The sequence below is a fragment of the Falco peregrinus genome, chromosome 1 (genome assembly GCF_023634155.1).
Source record: "Falco peregrinus isolate bFalPer1 chromosome 1, bFalPer1.pri, whole genome shotgun sequence".
NCBI classification, from domain to species: Eukaryota; Metazoa; Chordata; class Aves; order Falconiformes; family Falconidae; genus Falco; species Falco peregrinus.
The window spans coordinates 53,363,777-53,382,170 of record NC_073721.1 but is presented as its reverse complement, the minus strand read 5'-3'; the positions used below and the strand labels follow the sequence as shown (position 1 = coordinate 53,382,170).

General features: G+C 45.4%; 1 protein-coding gene and 1 long non-coding RNA gene across 6 annotated transcripts in view; one reads left to right on the top strand and one right to left on the bottom strand.

The window, feature by feature from the left end:
* PKD2L1 (polycystin 2 like 1, transient receptor potential cation channel) overlaps nt 1-16,153 on the top strand; it is a 27,280-nt gene extending 11,127 nt beyond the window's left edge. For all 4 annotated transcript variants that reach the window (XM_055794733.1, XM_055794728.1, XM_055794724.1 and 1 more), the window contains 13 exons: nt 1,220-1,347; nt 2,487-2,743; nt 3,562-3,786; nt 4,145-4,373; nt 4,733-4,903; nt 6,706-6,887; nt 9,057-9,177; nt 9,857-9,955; nt 11,546-11,667; nt 12,008-12,125; nt 12,345-12,481; nt 13,274-13,421; nt 14,427-16,153. In XM_055794733.1, the coding sequence (XP_055650708.1) occupies nt 1,220-1,347; nt 2,487-2,743; nt 3,562-3,786; nt 4,145-4,373; nt 4,733-4,903; nt 6,706-6,887; nt 9,057-9,177; nt 9,857-9,955; nt 11,546-11,667; nt 12,008-12,125; nt 12,345-12,481; nt 13,274-13,421; nt 14,427-14,639 (2,150 nt within the window). In that variant the 3' untranslated portion in view covers nt 14,640-16,153. The remainder of the gene's footprint in view (nt 1-1,219; nt 1,348-2,486; nt 2,744-3,561; nt 3,787-4,144; nt 4,374-4,732; nt 4,904-6,705; nt 6,888-9,056; nt 9,178-9,856; nt 9,956-11,545; nt 11,668-12,007; nt 12,126-12,344; nt 12,482-13,273; nt 13,422-14,426) is intronic.
* Nucleotides 12,023-18,394, bottom strand: part of LOC114011371 (uncharacterized) — a 15,130-nt gene continuing 8,758 nt past the window's right edge. The window contains exons 4-6 of one of the 2 annotated variants that reach the window (XR_008745611.1): nt 14,357-14,474; nt 13,156-13,358; nt 12,023-12,110 (exon numbers count right to left, since the gene is read on the bottom strand). This is a non-coding gene — a long non-coding RNA (uncharacterized LOC114011371). The remainder of the gene's footprint in view (nt 12,111-13,155; nt 13,359-14,356; nt 14,475-18,394) is intronic. The other variant, XR_003553227.2, reaches the window with a different exon arrangement.

The following is an 18,394-nucleotide window of genomic DNA, read 5'->3' as shown; positions in this document are numbered from 1 at the left end:
CTCACTGCAGCAAGCAGGTATGTCGTTAATCTACAGAATAGCTGCTGCACACAAAAGTAAAATAACTGACCATTGCTGTAGACCTAATTGATACTGGTTAGGTTTAAGCAGTATTTTCTGATCCAAATTATCGGTACTGGCCATTGATCCCACAGTCCTGGGAGAATCTACTCAGGGTCTTTTCTTAGTTTTGCAGCAAATATTCAAGACCCAGAGAGCATCTCTAGAAACTTCCTGGGATCAAAGACACAGGGTTCAGACATATTTTCCTCTCTGAGACTGGAGGGGTGACTGAGGTGATAAAGCAGATGGTAGCTCACGCTGTTGTTCTTGGATGAATTTAATGTGTCCCTGTACTGAATGCTAATTGATTTTGTGTGGGTAGAACAATGGCTGTTTGTTTTTTGGGAAGGCTAATTCATTATCACAAATGAGCACCTGTGGCATGGGGCAGTGGAGAAGATTACATTTCATGGACCCTGTGGCAGGAGAGATAGACAGACAATACCAACTGGAGTTATTATCACGCTGGCCCAGGGAGACAGAGGTTCAGTCACTCTTCCTAAAGAACCAAGACATGCACACAGATATGTGTGGTCGCACACTGACTCATCCAGAACTGTCAGGGGGCAGGTCTTGAATGTCAGCTGCTTTATTTTCATGGTGCCCTTTCAAGAGTAGGACGTGTTCTTAATCATCACCATGATGGATGTTTTTCTGATTCAGAGTTGAAACGTGTTTGTGGAAGTTGGAGCCTAATCCTGTTAGAGATTTCTTGGCAAATGAGAACTTACATGGAGCTTTCCACTTGGGAAAATGAGGCAGTCTCTGTACCTTCATGGCTTCACATCAGAACTTCAAAATACAGATTGTGGACTTTGTTCTGAAAAAGAAAATTTCCCTCAGAAATATTGTCCAAGGACAAAAATTAATACCCAGGATGCTCAGTTGCATCACCCAGTGGTCTTCTCGGGCTTCTAAACTCTTACAGTCTGTCAGTCTGACAGTTTAAATTCTGAAACATGCAACAGATAAGTTTGTAAATCCCTAAGAAAGCAGAAAGTAATATGATTATAGAGTTCCCGAGATTTCATCTCTTGCGCCTTACTTATCTTACCTGTGATAATATAAGCTACACAGAAAGTGAATATTTGAATGTATTTATATCAAGCTCCAATATTCAGGTATAAGGGAGGACCTTCCTCTTGTCTTTTCTTAGTGACATATGGAATGACAAGTTCCAATGCCTATTACTACACCAAAGTGATGTCTGAGCTCTTCCTGCAGACCTCTTCAGATGGCCGTGTTTCCTTCCAGTCCATCGGCAGCATGGCTGACTTCTGGGCAGTAAGTACAAACCTGGCCTTGCATGGGGAGCCCTGGAAATCTCAGTTTGACTGGCTTATTCAGTTCCCTCTGAATGCGCTACCTAGTGATTTCAGTAAGGCATTTTGCTGCCACAGCATTTTGCCAGCTACTAGCACTAGCTACAATATCATTTGCATGCAAAAATTCCACTGATTTAAAATACGATTTATCCCTCTGAGCACTGCAGCCAGAATACTGGCTAGCCTAAGTGTTATGTGTGCCCAGAAGAGCCCCTTCCCCAGTAACGTACCAACTAAGCAGGCAGGACATAACAAAAAGAAATTGCTGTGGCATGATGCTCATTACACAGATAGGGAGTACTGGCTCGGAAAGGCCAAGCGATTTACTGCAGGTTTCCTTGTGGTAGAAATGAGTTTGAATCCTGCAGTCCAATGTCTTAATGCTGATGTCTTAGTAATAGGCCTATGCCCATTTTCAGGGGCAATTGTGGGAACAGCATACTTAACCTGCCTGTAATTAATGCCTGGGCTAGTCTGATCTATAGATTCTTTATGAAGAAGCTGGATTAAAATTTGCACTGACTTTTATCAAAGAGAATAAAGAGGTAAAAAGATGTCTGGGTTCTAACACATTTCTGTCAAAGAACTCATGAAGGAATAATATGAGCCACAGAGAATGCTGTTGAGATATTGCAATCACTTATCTCTGACAGTCAGCCAGAAATTTTCAGCTTTGTCTTTTTTCTGTCATATTAAAAAACCCACAGCAATCTATAGCACTATTGTTTTTTCCCCACTGTTTCCAGGGCACTGGCACACTCCATTTTCGTAAGTCGCACCTTGTGCCAAAACAATTCCTTGAGACTTGTGTTCACTGAAGAGGAAAGGACAAAGAGACTTGTAGGGCTCTTGTACCTTCATAGCCCAGCAAGGTGCAGCAACTGTGTTACAGGCCTGTGAGGAGCCAACAACAACCCTGCTGCCCAGCACCCCTCTTCTACCACCAGGTCTTTCCCCTCCTTTGCATACATCCAACACAAGCTTCTACTGCTTTGTCTTGGGGAGTAGAGAGGGGTGGGTCAGGTCTTCCTATATCAAGCTAAGAAAATTCCTCTGATATGTGGGCTATGATGAATTTGTTCTCTCCCTCTCTTGCAGTATGCACAAGGGCCTCTTCTGGATAATCTTTACTGGACAAAGTGGTACAACAATGAGTCCCTAGCAGCACACAGCACCCAGTCATACATCTATTATGAGAACTTGCTGCTGGGTGTCCCACGCATGCGACAGCTGAAGGTGAAGAATAATTCCTGCGTGGTCCATGATGATTTCAAGGAGGAAATCTCAGGCTGCTATGACGTATACTCAGATGACAAGGAAGAAAGGGTCTCCTTTGGGCTCATCAACGGAACAGCGTAAGTACATGTTCTGCTGTTCAGAATTAGAAAATCCAAATAGGTCTCTTCTAGTTAAAATAAGATTTGGTGAGCTGCAGGCTGCCAGGGGTGAGTTTCTCACATAAGACTGGAATTCTCCTTGCAGTCAGAGGCAGCAAGTCCTTTTTGTCTGTCGGTAAGGCCAAGTGTCTGTTTAATGAAAAGCGTAATGAGTGGCAGAGTGGGACCTGTTGGGAAAGACATCAAAAATCCGGTGGAGATTTAGGTAGAAATTGTTTCCTGTTTTATTAAGAGGGTGAGGATAGAGACCTGTGGGACCAGCTCTATCAAATGGATGTTGCTATCTGCTTCCCTCCTGGATTTCAGGACCCAGGGAGAGGGGAGTGCATCTCTCATCTTGAAAACTTATTTCTCTATAGTGATGTGAGGTAGCTGCATTTAATAACTCTTTGCTTGCTGCAGGAGTCTTGGTCTGTGAACAAGAAGCTGTTGCTCATAAGGAAATATGAGTGCAAGTGTTTTCTAAGCAGAGGCTTGTGCACAATGTGGTAGAAGGTCATAAAACAGATTCTGGGAGTAACCTTCATGCAAACAAGACTGTGGCATAGCCAACAAACCTGCAGAATTTTCTCTCCATAGTATCACAAGTCATGTTGTGTCACTGCTGGGAAGCACTAGGTCAGAAATCTAATGATGATGATGAAGTGATGTAGGCTCAGGTCTGGAATAAAAACTGCTCTGTCCTTTGAAGATATGGTCTTAATTTCCTCTGGCTACAAGGTCATATTCAAGTCTGTGGGCTGGTGATGCCTTTGCTTATGGGTTGTCTGTTGCAGGTGGAGGTATCATTCTGAGGAGGAGCTGGGTGGCTCATCTCATTGGGGAAGACTAACTAGTTACAGTGGGGGAGGATACTACATAGACCTCAAGCTGACCAGAGAAGAGAGTGCTGAAGCCCTGGGAGTCTTGAAGGAGAAGTTGTGGCTGGATCGGGGTACACGAGTTGTCTTCATTGATTTCTCTGTGTATAATGCAAATATCAATCTGTTCTGCGTTCTGAGGTAAGCCAAGTTCCCCTGAAAATTCTGCCTCTTGCTTCTTCCTCAATGCTGCAGTTTCTAAAAATGCAAATATTTTAATATGGTCCATGGGGGGGTAGGACTGAGTGGTGTCAGTAGATATTGTATGGATTAGTAAGAAGGCTTGGTCTTCCTGATACAACCAGTTACGCTTCTCTTCACCTTTCACCCTTTCCTATCATGGATGTGAAGCAGCAGAGAAGGTTGCAGAAACACATACACAACTCTTCCACTCATGGTTTGGTGGATAGCTCATGCTCATATTTGATGCCTCTTAAAATTACCTAAGAGCCTGCATTCCCCTGTCTGTAGTTATCAGAGTTTTCTTGTCCCCTTCAAGGTTAGTGGTTGAGTTTCCAGCCACTGGTGGTGCCATTCCCTCCTGGCAAATCCGGACAGTCAAGCTTATACGATATGTCAGCACATGGGACTTCTTCATTGTTGCCTGTGAAATTGTCTTCTGTGTCTTCATCTTCTACTATGTGGTGGAGGAGATTTTGGAGCTGCGTATCCACAAGCTTCAGTACTTCACCAGCATCTGGAACATCCTGGATGTGGTGGTCATTCTGGTGAGGATCCCTGCAGACTTTTTTTTTTGGAGGGGGAGTGATAGCAGAGAGGTATAAGAGCCAAAATAAATGAAGGAATGGGGAAACTGGTCTAGATAAGACAAGAGCTGGCACATGTTTTACTCTAATAGCAAAATGAACTAGCAGAGTAAATGGATACACGCTCTTCTATGAGCTGTTAGGAGAAAATTCTCTCCTTTGAGATGCCTGAGAGGCTGTGAAATCAGGGCATTATTCAGTGCATTAAGACCTTATTTCCATCCCCCACCAGTAGACTGCAGTTGTGAGTGGACACTTCAATTTCTGTGGAAAGCATCGGTACAGCAGTCGCTGCAGACTCTTTCTCTTCCTTTTTGCAGCTCTCCATCATTGCTATTGGGTTTCACGTCTTCCGCACCATTGAGGTGAACAGATTGTTGGGAGAGTTACTGGAACACCCGGACACCTACGCAGACTTTGAGTTCCTGGCATTCTGGCAGACACAGTACAACAATATGAATGCAGTCAACTTATTCTTTGCCTGGATTAAGGTATTGTTAGGGGGTCTAATAGGTGCTAGGCCTCCAGTCTCAGACCTCTTCCTATAGACAGCTTGGGGGTTGACTTTTCCATCCCTCTGAGTGAATGAGGGTAACAGCTGTATCACAGGTGATTTTCCTCCAAGTCATATGCTCTGTCTTGCAATTAATTCAGTCAACTTTACACCCTGCATTTTGAGGCCACTTATTTAGAGATAATGGACAGGGTGATGAGCTCAGATGTTGAGGTGTAAAAGTGCTTTTACAGGATGCTGTGTACAATTGTAATGGGTTTGTGTGGCAAGGTTTTGGTAGCAGGGGGGCTACAGGGGTGGCTTCTGTGGGAAGATACCAGAAGCTGCCCCCAAGTCCAACAGAGCCAATGCCAGCTGTCAAATCTGAGCTAATCAGCAGTGGTGGTAGCACCTCTGGGATAGCATGTTTAAGAAGGGGTGAAAAAAAATCTAGGCAAACAAATTGCAGTGGAGGAGAGGAGTGAGAACGTGTGAGAGCAACAGCCCTGCAGACACCCAGATCAGTTCAGAAGGAGGGACAGGAGGTGCTCCAGGTGTCGGAGCAGAGATTCCCCTGCAGCTCATGGGGAAGACCATGGTGAGGCAGGCTGTCCCCTCAGCCCGTGGAGGTTAACGGTGGAGCAGAGATACATATGCCTGCAGCTGGTGGAGGACCCCACACCGGAGCAGGGGGATGCCTGAAGGAGGCTGTGACCCTTCACAGCCCACAGTGTGGGGCAGCCCACCCTGGAACAGGCTCCTGGCAGGACCTGTGCCGCCGTGGGAAGAGGAGCCCAGGCTGGGGCCGGTTTGCTGGCAGGGCTTGTGCCCCCGTGGGGGACCCACATTGGAGCTGTCTGTGCCTGAGGGGCTGCACCCTGTGGGGGGACCCATGCTGGGGCAGTGTGTGAAGAACCTGCAGCCCGTGGGAAGGACTCACGCTGGAGGAGTTCATGGAGGGACTGTCTCCCATGGGAGGGACCCCACACTGGAGCAGGGGCAGTGTGAGGAGGAAGGAGCGGCAGAAGCATGTGATGAACTGACTGTAACCTCCATTCCCTGTTCCCCTGTGCTGCTTGGGGGCAGGAGGCAGAGAATTTGGGGGTGAAGTTAAGCCCAGGAAGAAGGGAGGGGTGGGGGGAAGTTTTTTCTGGTTTGAATGATAATAAATTAATCTTCCCCAAGTCCGGTCTGTTTTGCCCATGACGGTAATTACTGAGTGATCTCCCTGTCCTTATCTCAACCCACAAGCCTTTTGTTATATTTTCTTTCCCCTGTGTGGTTGAGGAGGGAAGCGTTAGAGTGGCTTTGGTGGGCACCTGGCATTCAGCCAGGGTCAAACCACCACAAAAATGTAACTTTGTTCATCCAAATTTTAGTACTTTGGATGATAAATGGAAAACTATGTTTTCCTTTCATGATGGCCACCCAACAACTGGAAATGACTTGTTTGTTGGCATGGACTTTGCATTTCAACCAAAGCATCCTGACACTTTGGAAAGCCACACTGTACTTGGGGCTCCTCATTAGCCACAAGGCATTTGTCCTTATAGCAGTCCCTCTTTATGTTTTCCTTTGACACAGGGAACAAAGCTGTATGTTTCTGATCCCACGGGAAGGTGGTGGCGCACCTGGGACAAATAGCCTGCACACTTAGCCACCATTCCTCTAGCTCAGTGTCTTCTCAGTGCTTTGGTACTATAGCGAACTATTTTTTTTTAGTAAGCGTGCACATATATGACAGAGACTGACTTAGCTGGTGGTTTGGCCGAAATTTGTCCCTGTTCTTTCTTCTTGCAGATATTCAAGTATATTAGCTTTAACAAAACAATGACACAGCTCTCCTCCACACTGGCACGGTGTGCCAAGGACATCCTGGGCTTTGCCATTATGTTCTTCATTGTCTTCTTTGCCTATGCCCAGCTGGGTTACCTTCTATTTGGGACACAAGTGGAAAACTTCAGTACGTTTGTTAAATGCATGTAAGTGCAGAACCATGTTTCCATCACTTCATCAAAAGAATTTTAACTGCTTTCCAACCTCCCTCCAGTTGCAAATCTGGACGTCAGTCAGACACCTCTTGTATTTCATTGCAATAAAGCCACAATGGTTAATAAGTTGCTCACAGTCCTCCAGCTGTGACGTCTTCACAGACAAAGGGACCTGGTGAGAAAATTGAGGGTTACAGACAGAGTTCTGGTTGTCTGGTGTTTTATCAGTAGGGGTGATGTGAGTAGCTGATTCTACCAGACTTGGAGACTCCTTGCAGCCCTACAATTCAATGGAAATCCCAGCCTTTTCACAGCAGCATCTAATGAAAAGTTTCAGTTTCCTGAAGCCTAGACAGCTTTCCCTTGATGTGGAATTGTTAGGTACACCAAGGGTACCCAATATGCAGTGATTTAACATCTCTGCAGAAAAGCATCATAGCTCAGCTGATAATTTAGTTTCTGTTCTGCAGGACCTTCTGTCACCTTCTCACCTGTCATGGGTCTGTAAAGGCAGTAGAATGGCACTGCTTGTCACTAAGACCTTGGAAAATGTGTGAATTTATACACCAGCAGATGGCTTTAGGCCTAGTTAGGTTAAAGTTCTCTGTAATTCTGGTAGTAAGAACTGAATAGCTCAAAACAAGTGTTTTGAGGTAGGCTCAGAGTGAGGGGTGGTTGTTTTTTTCAGTGAGAAAGAAGCCCATGTAGAAGCTCTGAAATTCTCTGGCTTCCAAGCACACTTGCTGATCACGTTGTTTCAGTGTCTGCACAACAGCTGCATGAAAAATTTTCTGGTTTTCATCTGATAGTGCACTTTCTTTCCAAATCTTTGTATGAATTAATACTAATATGAATAATAAATTAATAATTGCTGCAGGGTATTCACAGAAGTAATGAATCTTGTCAAGGTGATAGCTTTAATCACTGAAAAAGTCAGAAACTTCGTTTTTATATTATTTATAAATATATCTGATTTTGATAAGATAGCAGCTCCACTTAATTTCTGGAAGTTGGTAATCATATAATATGCTAATTTTAATACAAATTCAGCATTAACTTTTCTAAAATACACTATGTAATAGTCTAAAAATGATTAAGTAGACATTTTCAAAGCAGAAGACAGAAAAATAATTTCTTACTGGAATCAGCATCACTGAATTGGGACAATTTAAACCAAAGAAGAGGAAGCAATGCAATATTCCCTTCCTTAGACCTGGAAAACATTCCCAACCCCCTAAACAGTCCAAATGCAAGGAATCTGAAATGGAGCTTTGCATTTCTCAGAGGGTTTTCAGGCTCTGGGCTCTCAAGGTCCTTTTCACTGTATGTGACTTCACAGTCTGTGTCTTTCTGTCTGGGTTTTTGTTTTTTTTGGGGGGGGGGGGGGGGGTTGGTTTTGTTTTCGTTTTTAATTTGAGGGTATTTTTTACAATGGTCATTTCACTGATCAGCTTCCAGAGAAGTCCCACAGACAACGTATCAAAATACCCGAGATGGGGGATGACTAGGGTGAATGAGCATGCACAGAAGGGGGTGCTGGGGAAGTGAGTTAAGATACCCGATCTCAGACAGTCTTTCAGTCCATGGGACTACTCAGGCAACGCGTGATGTTAAGGGAAGTATCTGCTACAGCAATGGTTTTCAGCCTGCGTTCTACAGACCTCTGGCATCCAGGTCCTGCCTTTAAGGGGTCTACAAGAGATAACAAATATAAGCAAATTTCTGATCAATAGACTTAAAATTGCTTTTTTATAGAGGCTATGAATTACAAAAGGTTGAAGAGCACTAACATCACCTTCACAGTCTCGTGAACTCTTGTGCCAGAGAAGGCTTCAGTGAGTCAAATGTGTTTATAAGGGAAATTTTTTGTTGTTTTTAATTCCTGTTTGGACCAAAACACCCTTTGGACAACCAGAAATTTATGTGGAAACTATGTTTTACTTTCCAGCCAGCTCTTGCTTTAACCAGATAGCTCACTTCACCCTTGAAAATACTATGGGTACATTTAACTCACCAGTAGGACTGAGTAACTTAGACCCTGCTCTGGCTTGTGCCTGTGACCATCTGGGCTGCAGACAGGTTCAGGGTTCACCTCAGGACTGTCTGAGGATGTAGGATAAATGTATGTGCTTTTGTGTGACCTTGTGTTTTTTCCTCCAGCTTCACCCAGTTTCGGATCATTCTCGGTGATTTTGACTACAACTCCATTGACAATGCCAACAGGGTCCTTGGGCCTATTTACTTTGTCACCTATGTGTTCTTTGTTTTCTTTGTGCTCCTGGTAAGCAAGAACACCCTCCTTGACCCTGTGTTGACAGCAGTGTTTGGGAGACCACTTCTGATAATCCCCAAGTTAGATGCAGCGCAAAGGCTTAGAGAGAAAGGAAGATTCTGTTACAATAGCTTTGCAGTGTAAATAGGCCAAGGTAGACAAAGAGGATGTCATTGAAATGGGGGATTTGATGATCAGAGCTATTAAGGGCCATATTCACATCCTTTAAGGTAAAGACTAAAACTGACTGGTAATACTACTGATACGGTAACTGAATTCAATGAGATCAGTTAAGCTGCTCTGTAGCAAGCAGCGAACAAAGTGTGGGGTACAGTGTCTGTCTTTCCTAGGCAATGGGTGCAGGGGGATGCTCTTAATGACCAGCTTGAACACCCAGTGCCAGGAATCCAAATTTAACCTAAGATCTTGCAGGAGAGGCTACCAAAGATGGTATTTGAGCTGGGAACAAATGTACCTTCAGCCACTGCTTTAACTGCAGGGACCTCCTCCCCAGTGAGAAAGCACTGTGTGGCTAAAGTGGGTCTCCACACCACCCACGGGATACCCCGTGTAGAAACAGCTCTTTGTTTAACGAAGCCCTGCACATCTGTATCTGTCTCTTGCTGCTTCAGCTGCTGGAACAGGCAAGATGCCTCGTGCTTATTGATCTCTCTTTCCCTTTTTCTAGAACATGTTTCTGGCCATCATCAATGACACCTACTCAGAAGTCAAGGAGGAGCTCTCAAGCCAGAAGGATGAGCTGCAGCTCTCAGACATCTTGAAGCAGGTGATGGATAGTGAAAGCTGTGCCACTTTCTAGCTAAATCCTGAAGCATTTTCTGGAGGTCCCTGACCTATGTGAAATTTACTAGAGAGAAACAATGGCTGCCCACTTCAGATCTGCATTCTTGGTGCACACAGACATTACAGTTCCTTTCTGGGATAAATTAATCTTGCAGATCCTTTGTAAATGGGAAGAGGAGAAAACAAGGGTTGGGGGAATCTTGTTCCCTGAGCATGCTGGTAGTGTTTCTGAGAGACTTCTTCCCAGGATAGTCTCTGGACAAAGCTCTTTCAGTCCTTGAGAGAGCATACTTTGGTCAATAAAACAGCATGTTGTATTTTAAGCTGTGCAGTGGTGCACAGCTTAGCAATTTATTACAGTGGTGCAAATCTAGTGGGTTACATTTGGATTCACATGGGCATATCCCAGAAAAGGTCCTGGAAGGTCACAACTCTTTGTACTATGGGCCTAATATTCTGCATAGAATAGTATTTGAGACAGTATCTTAAACAGCTGATGACTGGGAGATCAGATAAAGGGAGAGTCAGTAGGAGAAAACCAGAGTGCAAACTTCACTGAGATCTTGGCTGTTGCAGCACTCCCAAAACCAGCCGGCTGCAGCAGGGCTTTTACCAACCCATCCCAGGTTAACTTCAATAAGTAGTTCCCTGCGCCTTGCCCCAGCATGGCCGCCAATCCCCACAAGGTTTCAACAGTTCATTTACTGTCCATGCTGTTTCTTCACCCCTTCAGGCCAGTCCACCCTGCTTCTTGCCTCTGCTGCATCTGGATTCTTCCTTCTCTGGGCCCTCTTCCAGCCAGCCTCTCCTCATCCAGGCCCCTTTCTTCTCGTGGGGCCTCTCCTTGTCTCTCCTACATCTGGGGTGCACTCTCTCTCCTCCCCTTGCTTCTTCCAGGTCTCTCTTCATCTGGTGCTTGTTGCAGCACTCTCCAAACTATCAAGCTGCAACAAGGTCTTTTACCATCTCATACCAAGATACTCTTCATGCCAGTCCCTCTGCTGCTTTCTCCTAGGTTCTCCTCATCCCAGCACACACGCGCTCACTTGCTCTCCCTTCTCTCTGCTGCTTCCTCCTCTCTCTTCCTTGGCTGCCCAACCTCTTAACAGAACCAGCCACAGCTGCACTTTATCTACACCAGCCAACCCACCGCCCCTGAAGCCAGCCCACAGCTGTATGTTATCAATGTTAATTATCCCAGCTTCATTCCTCTACAGGTGCTCCTCTTCCATACCCCTTAGAGCTATTTAACCACTTAGTCACAGCTGTACATTATCCACGTCAGACAACCCACTGCCCCTGAAACAAACCCACAGCTCTATATTATTAGTGTTAATTAACCTGCCTTCATTCCTCTATAATTCCTCTACACTTGGCCACCATGTTGGTGTTGCTTTAAAGGTGCAATCCTGGTTTAGAAATGGGGCTCATTCAGCAGTATTGTACTTCTGCTTAGCTTAAAATCTCCCTATATTACTTAGTAACTGCTGACCCATATTGTGTTGTTCATTTTGCCCTATTTTTCACTGTTCTTCCTGCATGATTCTGTGTCCATTTGTACCTTTGGTAACAGAGCTACAACCGGACACTCATGAGGCTGAAGCTGAAGAAGGAGCGGATTTCCGATGTGCAGAAAGCACTGCAGAATGGAACAAAAGAGCTAGACTTTGAAGACTTCAAGAACAGCTTGAAGGAGTAAGTGAGTCAGCTTGAGGGATACCTGCTTAGCCCTTTCTCTTGGTAATACAGGTAATCTAAATTCTCAGGTTTTCAGGATCGGAAGAGCAGTTAGTTCGGATCTGGGCAATGCAAAACTCAAAAAAACCAGCCAAACAAAAATCCCCAAAGAGTTCTCATCTTTCTTCACATGTTTAATTGCCTGTTCTAAATAGGTTTGTGTTACTGTCTCTTTTCCCATTTGGCATGTTTTAGGTTTGTCACTGGCAGGAGGAAACAATACACTGATTTCAAAAAGGGTACTCCCGCACTGTCAGAACTTCAGCGCTTTGAGTTTTCTCTTTCTATTCTTTTTCAGACTGGGCCATCCAGACCATGAGATCACAGCAGCCTTCTCCAGGTTCGACAAAGATGGCAACCGCATTCTTGATGAAGAGGAGCAACAGCAGTTGAAGCATGACCTGGAAGCAAAAAGGGTAAAAAAAGGGCAAGGAAAGAAACCCTTTGTCTGGCAGAGATCACTCCAAAGTGGTCTAAGCATAGCTTGTGGTATAAACTAAGCAGGCAACTCAAATACAGCTCCATCCCTGCCTGGATAGCAGCTGACTGTATCTTTGCCTGTGAAGCTCAGTGTGATTCACAGTGAAGCTGACAGTGTTAATATTTGACTTTGCAGCAGTTTCTTTATCTTCTAGGTTGCCCTGAATACAGAGATCGAAAATTTGGGGAAATCCTGTGGTGACAACAACCTGGATGAGAATCTGACCTACATGGAAGCAACAAATAACCACGCAAATAAAGCCAACTGGGTTTCCAAAGAAGAGTTCCAAGTGTATGTTTGTGCTGGCAGTAGTTTAACCCCTCTGCAAATGAGGGGTCTGATTTCCTGCTGCTTCCTTATCTAACTGTTTACACTGGTGTTAAGCAGTTTCAGTAAGATCTTGCCCCTTTTTATCTTGCACATGTGTAAATGAGCAGATCAAGAGAGAACTGGGACAGTTCTTGTAATGTAATTTGCTTGTTCCTGTAAAAGATTGAGGTAAGAAATTTTGTTTTCTGCCTCTTGAATAACTTCTGCAGCTGTCAGCTGGCCACTGGCAATATGCTGTCATGTTTCAGTTCAGAAGGTAGCTCGGATAACTGGGCCAGGGGAGGTTGATACCTTTACAGAAGGTCCTGTGGGAATAAACGTTCTTGATTTATAGCCTAGCTGGCCTTCATTCTCCAGGTCTGAGAATAACACTCGGCTGTTTCTTCCACAGGAGGAGCATGGGATAAATACAGCACAGAGAATCAGGAGATCCTGATTCTGCTACTGGGAAACACTAAGCAATCCACATAGGGCCATATCAAAGGAGAGGCAGGTGCAATATTTAATAATGGGATTATATTGTGGCTGGACTGTGATCCAAACTGGTTGGGACCCATCATAAGCAGAACCACTAATTATAGATGAAAACGCAATGTAGCAGGGAGTTATGTCTTTAGTGGGTATGAATTAGTTACCTGATGTGGAACATTCACTCCTGTTTGAGGTCTTGCCCATTGTCCATGAGATATCTGCTTCAAATCCTGCCGTTTATCACAAGAAAAAGCTTGCAAATGCTCTCCATGTTTCCCCCAGACTCCTGCAACGTGTGCTGCAGCTGGAACGGTCCATAAACAGCATTGGCTCCAAGATTGATGCAGTGGTGAGCAAGCTAGACATGCTGGAAAGAAACAAGCTGAAAAGGAAGGAACTGTTGGGCAAGCCAATGGATAACATTAGCAAGGTTGGTAGTCCTCCACCATGTATTTGAACCAGCTTCAGGGCAGGTGACCAGCCCTGCTGTGTGAAAGGGTGTCATCTTGGCTTTTCCAGTACCCATTGACATAAGACAGAAAGGGTTGGGCAGGGTCAGCATTTTGTGTGATCAAGCCTGTTCTGTTCAAGCAAAATGACACAAAGCCTCTTGCTTTCATGTCCCCTCAGTTAACCATGGTTCCTTTAAACACACCTTCCAGCTCCTTTGAGGCCAAGCTCATTCCCATGGCAGTGGAGGCAGTTGCTTTGTACCCACTTATCCTCAAATATATAAAAAATATTAAAAATCATATTGTCCTTCCCAGCAAGAGTAGCTAACGACAGTGCTGTGGACTGGGATCTTAACATCTTGCCTGTGGATTATTTATCACACATGAGGTGGAAGATTATTAGCAGTGTTCCCATAGCATCTCATTGAACAATTGTGACCTTTGCCAAAGACTTCCTTTACCCAGTCAACCAGCATATGTTGGGTTTTCAGCTTTAAAGTCAAAGACATCAAGGCATGTGGGAGCCATGGCATTACTTCATGTTTTTATGGCTTTGATAATGAGAACAGCCAAACAGCACTAAGTGACCTAGCTGAGTCAGAAAGAAGCCTGTCTTTTGCAGGGTAGTCTTGTGATCGCTTCCCATCTGAGATAGTGTTTTGAGGGGTCCTAGTTCTCATGTGAACATGCCTGAAAGCTTATTCAAGTATGTGTTTGCAGATTTGCTTTGCCACAGCATTTTTGTGAACATTCTCATAGAGGGTGAAAAAGGATGGATTTCTCCGCATTTGTCTGATGCTTGAATGTGCATTCATCAGTGTTGCAGCAAACAGTATATCGGACCTTTAGTAGATGGGCAGGCTTGTACTAATTTCTGGAAGAATATGGGAAGATAATTAAGTATCATGCACACCTTATCTCTCTTCTGGAGTGTTGCTAGACTTCTTGTTGGCTTGCAGGTCATTCTTTCTTCTGGTTCACAGCAGGAAGAACCCAGTCAGGAAGAGCTGCTCCCCCAGAGCCTAGACCAGCTGGGAAAAGAAGCAGCAGAAGGTTGCGGGATGGAACACATACAGGGGAACAACCTGAGTGGCAACTCTTCCCGAAGCAGGGTCTATTCCATACTGCCCAGGTCAAGTGTGCCGGGGCCTCAGATCCCCAAGAATACCCAGCAACAGTCTGATGTGCGCTTCTAGCAAACAGCCCAGTGTTCCCAGTTTCACTCCTACAGTACTAAGTCACAGTCAGTATTTTCCCTACTGTTAGAATAATCCGGACAGCTTGACACAGGCACCACTGTTGCCAGGAACTGGTGTTGTGAAAAATCAGGGATGCTATTTTCCAGTGTAATGACGTATAATGTCACAGAGCTAGAACTTCTGCCCATGTATCTCTGGAGTAGGTGGAAATTTGGAACCAGGTGATGTATTGGGTTTCTGCCTCTGGACAGGCAAAGTCTTTTATCTATCCTTTCCCAAAAAGTAGAGACCCTGGAACACTGTGAACACTTGTGTCCAGAGCGGCACATTGTGACTTGTTCCCAGCACAAACAATTGCCTTCAGGACAAAGATGTGGTTTTCATGTAAACAAAGCAGAGTATAATCATTAGCGTGAAATGGAAAGGACAAATTTAGGGTTTTTTGTGTATGTGGTTACCAACAGATTTGTTCTGTTGTAGCTTGTTTCCAGAATGCTTTGGTAACCCACTCTGTACCTTAGATTCTAATGTTAAGAGGATACTAAAATAAGAGTTGACTCCCAATGTAATTGGGAGGAGATCTGAAATATCATAAATGGAGAAGAAGTTGTGACTGGCAGAGTCCTAGGCCTGCGCATTAGGGAACAGACTTCTGGTTATATGGTTTCTAACACTGCTGTTGACATTAAGAAATCTCTTTACGTTGTCTATTTTCACGCTCCTTAAATTGCATTTCAAGGTACTTCACAATGCTAGCACCATATTTACAAAGTTGCGATGCTTCACTTTTTTGTCAAGGAAACAATTTGGTTTGCAGTTGTGGGTGCTGACACCATTTGAGTTGAAGAATAGTGTGAAAATCAGATGAATGTGAATTTTTCCACCACATGCAAAATACTTCTTTTCCAGCCATTTTTTACTTTGCTGACTTCTCTTTCCTTGTAGTTGTTACAGACTATCACTGCTGTTATGGGGCCACCGTAAATGTATTTCAAATATCTTAATCACTGGTATTCCACAATAGTTAACCTCAAATAGGCTTTGTAGGCTTAAAGCAAATAGAAATGTGAGTTGCACCAAACCACTGCTAACAACTCTCACTAGTGCTACACTTCAGTGTGCTGTGCAGTGCAGTGATAGCTTAGTGGGGACTTTGTGTATTGGCATTATGTATTGCCACCTTTTTAAGATGGATGTGTCGCTGTGTTCTGGGGGAAAGCCCCCCTGGGAATGTCTGAAGGACCTCTGGAACAGCCCTGTCCTCAGATGACCCAGGCTCTGGGGCTATCACAGCTACAAGATACCATTGATAAACTGAAGCAGATGGTCGCTCAGCTGTCAGAACCTAATAGGTGCTGAGAGACCTTATCACCCATCCCACAAGGAGCTTAGATTTCAGCCAGGAGCTGTGGATGCAGGAACTGCAGGGTCTCACAGCTCACTTCCCATCAGCTGGTCCTGCTGTTGTGCACAAGACTTACCTGTGAGACGTTGCCATGGTTTTTGACTCCCAGTTCCAATGAATTCAGAATTGAGCAAGAGCTTCTTGCCTGCAGCTTTTCCAGCTGAACTCAGAACAATGACATCGCTTGCCTCCTGCTCTCAGCATTGAAGCTATTGTCTTATTCAGAAGAAACAGCCTATGTCAGGAGAGCGTCCTGAAATACGCCTTTTTATTTTTTTCCTCCAAATTTTAAGTAAACAGAAAATCCATATGCTAAACTGTAATTCAAGACAGGAGTGACATGGTCTTTAGCGGGCTTGAAAAGTGCACACAGACCTCTGCAGTTAATGAATTGCATGCTCTCTGTGTTGAAAGGCATAGAGGAAGGTTCTCAAATTCATTTTAAGACTTTGTTTCAGATCTTTTCTCAATAGCAGACTATGGTTACTGAGGCCTAATTGCAAAATCAGAAATATAGGCTGCTCTTTTGAAATCCCTGAAGGAGCGCCTGCCTTTGCCATAGACTCAGAATACTGGGTGAGGTCCAGAGTCTGTGTTACACATAGTTATCAAGTACGTGGGATACTGATCTGTGAAGAACAAAGTCTGGCACCATGGGAGAGCTCCAAGTAGCAACTGTCTGCTTCAGGGGGGTGATTCTGTGCCGATAGAGTCAGTGGAAGATACATTGCTGGCTGAGCCTCAGCTCCTTAACATAGCAACAACTGCTGTGAGGACAACAGGATCCTGAAATCATGTCCTGCCAAGAAAATGAAGGTAGAAGTGATTATCTGTAAGGCCTGGCTTTATACAGCCTCAGATTCCACATAGGGAGTGTTGCTTGTTTGTTCGCAGGCAGAAGACCTCCCTCTTTGCAATGCCCAGTGTTGCTGTTCTCCTCCTGAGCTGTGCCAAACACCCACAAAGCCAGCCCCACAGATAACTCACTAGTGAGGCAGGGATGCTGCAGCCACTGCAGCTCAGTGCAAGAGCTCTGCCGTCACTGCACACCAGGGTGCAACCTCCACCACCCTGCTCCTTTCTGCACAGGGACCCCCATAAGTGTCAGGGAAGACAGGTGAGGCAAGAGCACAACAGTGCGGCAGCTGGGCTTGGATTCACGGGACAGTGCCCACCAGCCTCCAGCAACCAGATCACCGGCACTGTGGTCTGCTCTTTAGGGCAGCCGGAGGAGCAAAATGGTCATGTTTGTGCTGCAGGTTTTGTTCATGCCTGAAACCTGGGAAGGCAGCTTTCCCCTGCGGAGGGAGAGCGTGGAGGCCTCCACAGGGCCGTTGCTGGGAGGAGTGTTTGCCCCTCACTCTGCCTGCCCGTGGCGACTGCAGGACCCGCAAGCCCAGCTTGCCAGGGCTCCCCGCTCCCCGCTGAGAGGAGCAGCCTGGCAGCCTCCTCTCCTTTGGGCTGGCAGGGCAGCAGTCAGCCGGCGCTGTGGAGGAGCCCTGAACCAGCTCTGGCTGGGATCAGGCAAAAACCGCAGGTTGCGGTGATCCGCGGGGTCCGTCAACAGCCAGGTCGGCAAACTCCTTTCCCCCTTCCTGGCAGAAGGACTACTCCCTTCACCCTGTGCCGTGATTCTGGAGGTGCCAGTGCTGCCCAGTGTAAAACAAGTTCTGTCACCAGTATAAGCCTGTGCCGGCATTAATGTCTTCTCTTGTTCATCTCTGTGCAGCTGTGTCTTCTCTGTTCCTTGTCAATACATTATCACGTATGTGTCCTAGAATAGGGCAAGGAAATGCCTTGCCCCCAGGAATCGCTTGTGTATAATTGTCAGTTGTGTATAATTGTCAATTGTGTCTTCAGTCTGGTTGAGAAATAACATAAATACACTGAATGGTAAGTTCATACAGCTTGTCTTTTCAGATGTGCGTTGTCAGGCCTCACATCAGGAGCTGGTATTATTTAGATGATAGTTGTCTGATGGGGGAAGTAAAGTATTTTTTCCTCAATAGTAGGTGCATGACTCTGTTTTGTTCCAATTTGCGGGGGGCTGGGGGGTGGGGCTTCTAAACTGCAGTGTCACAGCAGAGCCTTGAGGTGGTTAAAATCTTCGGGAGGAGGTTTGAAAAAGTATGAGGTGCTCTGAAGAGATATCGCCACCACGGTTATTTGAGTTGGCAGTCACAGTGGCTGGCGCCTGAGCCCCATTCTGGCAGGTGCTGCGTGCGCTCCAAAGCAGAGGCTGCCTTAACGTGCTCTCAGATCCCACCAAGGCGGAAGACAGCAGTGTCCCAACCGTGGTGCCAAAGCACGGGTAAGGCACAGACAGACTCGCTGCTGAGCGCAGGGA